General features: G+C 41.0%; 1 protein-coding gene across 1 annotated transcript; it reads right to left on the bottom strand.

Moving 5' to 3' along the window:
• Positions 1-5,344: 5,344 nt before the first annotated feature.
• Positions 5,345-8,847, bottom strand: LOC130105940 (GTPase IMAP family member 8-like). The gene is made up of 3 exons (XM_056272128.1): positions 8,829-8,847; positions 6,570-7,415; positions 5,345-6,065 (listed from the first exon to the last, which is right to left on the bottom strand). Exons 1-3 carry the CDS (start codon positions 8,845-8,847, stop codon positions 5,356-5,358), a joined length of 1,575 nt encoding a protein of 524 aa, XP_056128103.1. The 3' UTR covers positions 5,345-5,355.

Raw genomic sequence — 8,847 nt, 5'->3', positions numbered from 1 at the left:
GCGAGGATTTTCCTGGTCGTAAGCATTCTGAACTGGCGCTTCACAAGCGCTCTGTTCAGCTGTCGCAGATCTAAAATGGGTCTGAGACCTCCATCTTTTTTCGGTACCAGAAAATATCTGCTGTGTAGACCCCCTTTGCTCTGAGCTTGAGATAAAGGTTCTATAGCACCTTTGCTCAGTAGTTTCGCTATCTCGGCTCGAAGTAGATGAGATACTTCGTTTTCCACCGTCGTCTCGACGCGCGCCGTATAACGGCGGGGACGTCGAGCGAACTGTAGCGAATAGCCTCTTTTTATAGTGTTCAGCACCCATTCTGATACCCCAGGAAGCTGTGCCCACACTTTCGCGTGAATAGCTAGGGGTAGAATGAGATCTGGGCTCTGGCCGAGACATAGTGATGGCAAGAGAGCTCCGGCGTGCTGTAACGCAGACACTGTGTTTACAGTGTGTCAGGCGGGGGGCGCGCCGATCGCGGCGGGCAGCCTGGTCGCGCTCAAAACCCTTATAGCAGTTTGCTGAGGGAGAGAGAGCGGGGCGAGCCCCGTGGGGCTTAACATGTCTGTGAGTGAATGTGGGCGCAGGACAGCGGGCACATTTACTGCACTGAAAAACACCGTCGGCCTGAGCTGACTGAATGCGTGTTGGTTTCGTTTTCACAGAACCCGTGGGACATGTGGTGTGTAGTGTTTGTGGGCACTGAGACGTAAGCACATTCACTACATTTAGTGCACAATCGACATGAGGCGATTTTGTTTGTGCGAGCCCTGCATTTTTGCGGGCTGTGTTTGTGTGTAGAAATGAGCCCTGGGTTGTGGGCATTTTCAATACACTCATAACACCATCGGCTGTGGCCGGAATACCAGAAAATACACCATTTATGTGATTTATCTGGGAACAGCATTTGTGTGCAGGCAAGCGGGCATGGTACTGGCTTGCTTACTGCAAAATACACTGGAACAGTCACATTTTCTGGAACTGAACGAGCGAAAATTTCAGTGGAAGTCTGGCCACGGCGAGACTGAAACACCGTCGATTTCCTAGGAGGCTAGGAAGACTTGTGTTGGTTTCGTTTTACAGAAACCGTGGTAGTGTTTGTGGGCACTGGGTTGTGGGCACATTCACTACATTTAATGCACAATTGACATGCGTCGATTTCATTTGTGCGAGCCCTGTACCGTGGCGGGCTGTGTTTGTGTGTAGAAATGAACACTGGGCTGTGAGCATTTTATTACACTTATAACACCATCGGCTGTGGCTGGAAAACCAGAAATACAATGATCACATGATTTTTCTAGGTCGCCGTGGAAACGGCCTTTATGTGCAGGCAAGCGGGCCGTGGTACCAGCTTGTTTACTGCAAAATACACTGGAACAGTCGCATTTTCTGGAACTGAACGAGCGAAAAGTTTTTGGTGGAAGTCTGGCCGCGGCGAGACTAAATTTTTATCTGCTGCGAGAGCCGGGATCGAACCCGGGTCTCTCGCGTGAAAGCTTAGGGTTCCGCCACTGGGCCACAGGGAGAATTACACTAGCACAAGCAGATAAGAGAGTGTCATCACAGTTTTGTGTGTGTCGGCGTTTGTATGCAGGTGTGCGTGTCATACAACAGGCTCATTGCTGCAATAATGACATTTTCAGCCGCTCAAACTAGGAGCTGAGAAATGTTTAAGAAACGGAGATTAGTCCGGCCTCGGCGGGGACAAAAAAAAACACACTCTTTTCTCATTTGCCGGTGACGCACGCCCATTGGGGGGCGGGGTATATTTCTTATAACGTAAAGAAAGCTAGCCGCGGTTTTAGGGCTCGCGGTCTTTATGCTGGCCCGTTTCCTTGACGACTCGCGGACAGAAGGCGGAGGTCCACAGAGCTCGCCTGTTGCGCGGCGGTTGCGCGGGCGCCTCCCAATCGAGGCCGATGCTTTCCACGGCCTGAGAGAGCAGACGCATCAGCTCAGTTTTAATGCCGGCTCTCTTACCAGTGGGCTGGCGGGAAACGCTAGCGGAGGGGAGATCTACGGAGCTCGCCCAATCCTCACTATCGTATGCCAGAAGAGAACACGCCTCGGTGGGTTCGTCAAACTCGTGGATGGACGCGGCGGCAGGCGGCGGCCGTTGTCCGTCAGTGAGCGACTCGAGCGAAGCCGGCGAAGCTGGCGGGCGAACCGGTGAGCTTTGACGGGCTGGAGAAAGCTCGGGAGCGCGCTGGGCGCGGCGCTTCTTGCGGCGCGGCACCACGGCGGGCTGCGGTGAAGGCTCGGAGAATGATGCCAGGCGAGTCCTCAGAGTCACCATGGGCAAAAGCTCGCAATGAGGGCATCCGCCGTCAGCGAGCGCGAGAGCCGCGTGATCCTCACCCAGGCAGGAAACACAGATGACGTGCCGGTCTCCATCGCTGAGCGGGGCGCGGCACGAGCCACAGGAAGGCATCTTTAAAAAGACGCAGCTCTTTTTGTGAGAGAAGTGTGAGTCGCGTCAAGTAAGCGAGCAAACACTCTCAACAGAGTAAATACACACAGAGTATGAAAGGATATAGAACGCCGGAAAGCGCAGCAGGTACGGCAGTTGAAGGCGGCGAGGCCAGCGACTCCAGAGCTCGTCCAGCTGAAAGGCTTGCTTCGACGGCGCGGCTTCTCACTCCGGATCCAGCGATGCGTGTGCTTCGCTGAAGAGGTAAAAATCAGCTTGTATCAGCCTAACGAGCATATTTATAGGGTGAGACCACGCCCCTTCTGGCGGGACGTGACGATATGGGCGCGAATTGCATCCCATTGGTCATTACGTCACGCAGAGTCTCTCTCGATAGGCTGCTGCATTTGCTGCAGAGCAACCAATAGGCGCGCGAGCTGTTTCGCCTATGTCTGCTTGCTGCTGCAAAGCGTTTTACATTAATAAAAAATGAAGGATAATTTTTGGCTTCAATATCTCGCGGAAAAGAGTTTTTCCCCTAGCGTAAGCTATTACGCAGTACGAGAGATACTCTCGTAAGAGAACCTAAAGTAATATTGCCAGACTATATATCATTTGAAAGCTTAAAATCTCTAGTTTTCATATTTGGTGGCTGTTATCTAAAATATATTACAGAGGAGCAGAAATTTATCAATTTGCAACAAGAATATTTCATATTCATTAGGAGTATTTAGGCCTTTATTTTGAAATAACAATAAACATGAAAAATCATGAAAGATTGGTAGAAACCTCAGTTTGTTTTCATGCCATGAGTTCAAAAGATAACACCAATTCCATTTTATGAGAAAAAAAGGTCTGAAAATGTTTTAAATATAAAGAAAAAATGTATGGATTCTCGATTTGTAATGCGGCTGCGAGCTATAACGCTATAACGTAGTCTTTATGCATTTATTAGAGGTTTAATTCAAATCAAATACTGCCAAACCATCCATACTACTTCTGAATAGGATGTCTACTTCATAAATTGTATGAAAATTATGGAAATACATGGTTCAGATCACTCAAAACATATGAAAATGGAGGCGCCCTTATATGGGCAGTAATGGAGTCTGGTGTTCACCTAGTGAAAAAGTTGGGTACTGCGCCCGAATAAAATCTTACTGAAAGCTCATTTTTTGAGATATCAACCTAAAATTTGGAATACAACTTGTTCAGATATTTGACTTTAATTTTCTTGCAGTTTTAGAGTAAAATATATTTTGTAATATATATATTTTATATAAAATATTAATCATTATATTTTTACATTACACAATTTCATAAACTCAAACTTATATAACTTTTTTTCTGTTTCATTTTTTACAATTTCTAGACTTCTACAATGTCTTCTACAATGAAAATGTCTTCTTTAAAACAAGACCAGCCATAGGTCTATATTCCAAAGCATTCCTGAATTACAACCATTTAAGTTTGGATAGTGATTTTTATGTCTATGCAAAAAAAAAGGGGGGTGCCAGTTAACAGGATATCCACATTTCTAAGATCAGATGTTTTTCTTATGCTTAATTAAAATGCTTGTTTTCTCTATTTTGTTGTGTGTTTATTTTGTAATAGAAGGAAACTGTGCAGCACATTTACATATTTAGTGTTATTCACTGGTCTCATTCAGGGTATAATCTCTGATTTTATTGGTGATGTCTTATGAATATCACCTCATTGATGATAGTAGCCCTAACTGCACATCTTGATATTAATAGAGGAGTGATCCAGCTTTTCAGATTTCATCATACATATCTTAATTTGTGTTCCGAAGATGAACGAAAGTCTTACGGGGTTGGAACAACATGAGGGAGAGTAATTACTGACAGAATTTTAATTTTTGGGTGAACTAACCCTTTAATTAAATATACCAGTTCATTGTTGACACTTTTAGCATATCTTTGGTGAGGTGGTAGTTTGGGAGGAGCAGAAAGTGTCATGATGAGTAGTGAGTCAAGAATGAGAGCACAAAAACAAATACATTCCAGCTTGAAATTGGAGTACCTGCACCAACGTATTTCAGGCTTGTCAGAAATGCAAATACGTATTGAAATGAGACTATTTTAAGAATGAGTGATGTAAAATAAAAAGGTGTGTCAGGAGAACCAGATCTGTCAGAGACCAACAAAACACTCCACCCAAAATAAAAAATACATTCAGTCAAGGTAAAGATTCAGTGGACTCAAAACAAGACCATGACGAAGCACATGTTTTAGCAGTTTTTTGTTTGTCAAACTTTGACAAGATTCACCTCACATTTGGATGGAAACCCAGCTAATGTTAGAATTACAGGAACTTGTAGCTACCGGTACACATCAAACTCTGACCGTTTATTGAGCATGACAGTGACGTGTTGAGCCGAGCGGTCATTAAAACATTACATAAAACATAAACCTCCGTCGCAGAGTCACACCGATTAGTTTAGAGAGAGATAAACCAAAAAAAAACAGCTCATAGTTATGCCTGCAAATTAAAAATAAAAGTAAGGAAATGAACTACATTACCGTAGGCTTAAGTCTCAGTGAACACGAACAATGATTGACTGGCAGAAAGCTATTTTTTTTACTAATTACTAATATATTAACCACTGAAAATGGCAAAATACTGTGTGACGGTAATTAAAACACGTTTTTCTTTAAAAATGAAGCAATGCTCGAACACAAATATTTATATTTTCTATATTTGGAAAACCTATATTTGGCATACATTTTAGTCTGAGATCACATAGCTTAAAATTCTGTTATGTTTAATGGGTAATACAATCTTTAGGTCCAGCCTAACGAAACATTATGAAAAGTACAATTTACATAGTCTTTCACTATTATTATTTTTTAGAATCTGTAATATTGAAGACAATCAAAATGGGATTTTCCCGCTTTGTTCATATTGCTGATATTTGTTCCAGATGTTCATCATCCTTCAAAGCCGCTCCGAGCAACCGCTGCGGCCGCTAGCGCTGCCATGACGAAAATAAACACTCCTTTCAACCAACTGGATGAGCTTTCTTTGACTTTCTCTGTGTCAGTCTTTCCAAGCATCTCACTGGTGAAGTGCTTCCCTCCATTTCTCTCCACCATCTTCTCAATCTTCTCCAGCAGTTCAGTGACCTGAGAGCGGTTCTTCATGTCTTCATTGTTAAATGAGTGAAATCTCCCACCAAAACTCTTAGTAAATGCCTGTAGATCTGGAGTGTCTCTGATATACTCGTCTAATGATCCACCCTTCAGATGATCAGCGTGAGTGAACAGAATGATGGTGTGACGAATAGCTTCTTCTCCAATATTTTCCTGAATCCATTTCACTGTGTTTTTCTCCTCATCTGTGAATCTGTCGTCCAGTCTGATGACCAGCAGAAACACATGAGGACCAGGAGCAGACATCTCCACACACGTCTCAATCTCAGCCTTCAGCCGGTCCCTCGTCATCGACGGATCCAACAGTCCTGGAGTGTCGATCACTGAGATGTTTCTTCCACACACACCGGCTTCTTGTTTCTCACAGGTTTGAGGACTTGATGGGAAACTCTTATTCGTTTTGAAGGCATCTCTGCCAATGATGGTGTTTGCTGTCGAACTCTTCCCCGATCCACATTTACCCAGAAGAACGATCCTCAGATCAGACGCTGTGAAGAAAAACAATATGCATATTAGTTCAGTAACTGTCATAGTTTTGAGGCTTAAAACACTGTGAAAAATGCCTTAAAATATTGCAAACAATGAATAAATGCAAATGTTCTGTCAATGTTTCTGTAATATCAAATGCATCTGTAAATTTATATCCAATACAATGTCATATAATCATCAGTGAATGTTGCATAAAAACATTTATTATACATTGAGTAATATGCATATTAGTTTACTGACTTAAAAACATATCTTAATAAGAAGAGGTGTACATTTTCATATTACAACTGTTTTGTGTTATAAAAATAAATAAATGCAAAATGTTGTTTCTCAAATGTATGCATTCATCTGCAATTTTACGTCCAAGGTAAAGTCCATAAACATTGTTAAATATTAAATGACTTAATTATGTAAATATATAAAAATAATTTAAATCTAATACAAAAGGGAAAATATTATATTTTCACATCAGAATATACAATTATAAACAGCTAAATATTTACCTATTGAATGATTTTCTGCTGTGTGTGTCTTCTCCTCGCCGATCGGACACGTTTCATGTTTTCTGTCGCTTTGATTTCCATCCAAACATCCCTTTTCTCTCTCATTTGTTGCTCTTTGTTCTTTGTGTTCTGTCTGTTCTTCTCTGATCTGATGCTCTGCTCTGTTCTCCTCTTTCTCCTGGCTCGTTATTTGCTCCTCTAGACTCTTCTCTGTTCTGTCTTGTTTCGTCCTCGTCTCGTCTTCACTGTTCTTCGGGGAGATCTCTTTAACATAATGTTCTCGTCGGTTCTTCCTCACCACTTCATCAATGTTCTCCAACAGACTGGCGATCTGCTTCTTATCTCTCTTGTTTTTGTGGATGATCACGTCACATTTCTCTTCACAGAAGCTCAGAAGTTCTCGGGTTTTTCTGTGCAGTCTAAACTCAATCCATTCCCGTTTGGACATCGCCTCTCTTCCCGTGAACAACACCATGGTGAACCTGAAAGCTTCTTTTCCGAAGTGCTCGTGAATCTTTCTCACGATCTTATCCACGTTTTCTGTGAATCTGTCGATTCTGATGACGAGCAGGAAGACGTGAGGACCAGGATCAGAGAGATCCAGACTCTTCATCATCTGCTTCTTCATCTCTTCATCAGTCAGTTGAGTGTTGAAGAATCCTGGAGTGTCGATGATGGAGATGTTTCTGTCTTCTACTCTTCCTCTCTGTATCTCACTCCCTTTGGTTCTGCTCTCTTTAAACACATCTCGGCCCAGTATTACGTTGCCTATTGAACTCTTTCCAGCTTCACTTTTTCCGATCAGCACAATCCTCAGATTCTGTACAGCAAGGGCTTCATCCGACTCTGGGAATAAAACAGAAATAGTCATTAGAGGAAAGTTGTGGAGTAAAGTCTGGTAGTTGCAATATAATCTCCAGTAAATGGTTAAGGTATCATAGTGTATTAGATAAATGTCAATGTTTGGATCATGAAAAGTGTTACGTAATAAAACATAGCAGGTTACTGTTGAATAATAAGAGGAATTGGGGACAGTACAATCCATAATTTAGTGGAAACCTGCAAATCTATCTAAACAAATTTGAATGTTTCTTAACAATTATTATTATTATTTTCATTATTCCAAAATAGGTCAAACCCTAACCCTGCCCCTAAACTTACACTGTAAAAAGTGATCAGTTAACTTAACTTAAAATAGTGAGGAAACCCATTGCCTTAACATTATTCAGGAAAGAAACTTCATGCGTAATTGAAAAACATAAGTTATGTGAATTTGGGTAATTGAAAAAAAATCAGTTACGTGAACACATAACATAACTTTTTCAATGATGCATGAAGATTATTTACTTAATCTTAAGGCAACGGGTTTCCTCACTTAACTGATCACATTTTACAGTGATACCCATCACTGGGTTTTAAACAGAACATACTAAAATGTACTAGTGAGATCATACGAATTTGTATGAATTAACCACCAATTAAGCAAAACGTGAAATATAGTTATACGGATTGCTGTGAGATTTGTTTTGGAGAAAATGTACTTCTACAGGAAGTTGCTGCCTTTTCTTAAAGAGACAGTGTCTTAAAGACCAAGCACATGATCCACAAACATTACTAACTAAAGTACGAGATTAACACAGGGAAATGTACTATTATTGTATATTGAATATACCCTATATTTGATACATAATTGTTTTTTAATTGGAACAATAAATAAATCATTCACAATAATACCAGAAAAAAAAAATAGATAAAAGTTATACTAAGTAAATTGGCTCATGTAAACTTTAAAACTGAGGAAAAAATGTATGTCTCAAGTCAGAGATTTCCTTATAAGACTTCACTTCAACAATTCGACTCGATCACAATCACTTCAGGCTAAATCGACACATCTACAAACATATTGATTGTATCTGTATTGTATAGTATCATATTAGCTAAAAGATCATATACTTGATAACCTGACAGCACAAAGAATGTTAAATGTGAATGGTTTACTATTGTATTTACTAGGGTACTAGTTCAAATATACACACATCTTTGATACAACATGTTTGATATATAATTATAGATCATGTTTCATTGTTTATGTGAAGATACATACACAGAATATAGGTTATATCACACACCTTAACACTGAGAGTCATTGAGATCAACTACAGTCTAGTTAAACAGGTTTGTTGTGTATGTTTGCCTCTAAAAACAAAAAGATTATAGTAGTTGGTTAGAGTTGGTTAAAGTACAGTAATTGAAACGTACCAGTACGCGCTGGATTCAT

The sequence above is a fragment of the Rhinichthys klamathensis genome, unplaced genomic scaffold (genome assembly GCF_029890125.1).
Source record: "Rhinichthys klamathensis goyatoka isolate OS25496 unplaced genomic scaffold, OSU_Roscu_1.1 h1tg000330l_1, whole genome shotgun sequence".
Classification (NCBI taxonomy): domain Eukaryota; kingdom Metazoa; phylum Chordata; class Actinopteri; order Cypriniformes; family Leuciscidae; genus Rhinichthys; species Rhinichthys klamathensis.
This window is presented reverse-complemented; position numbering and strand designations above follow the sequence as displayed.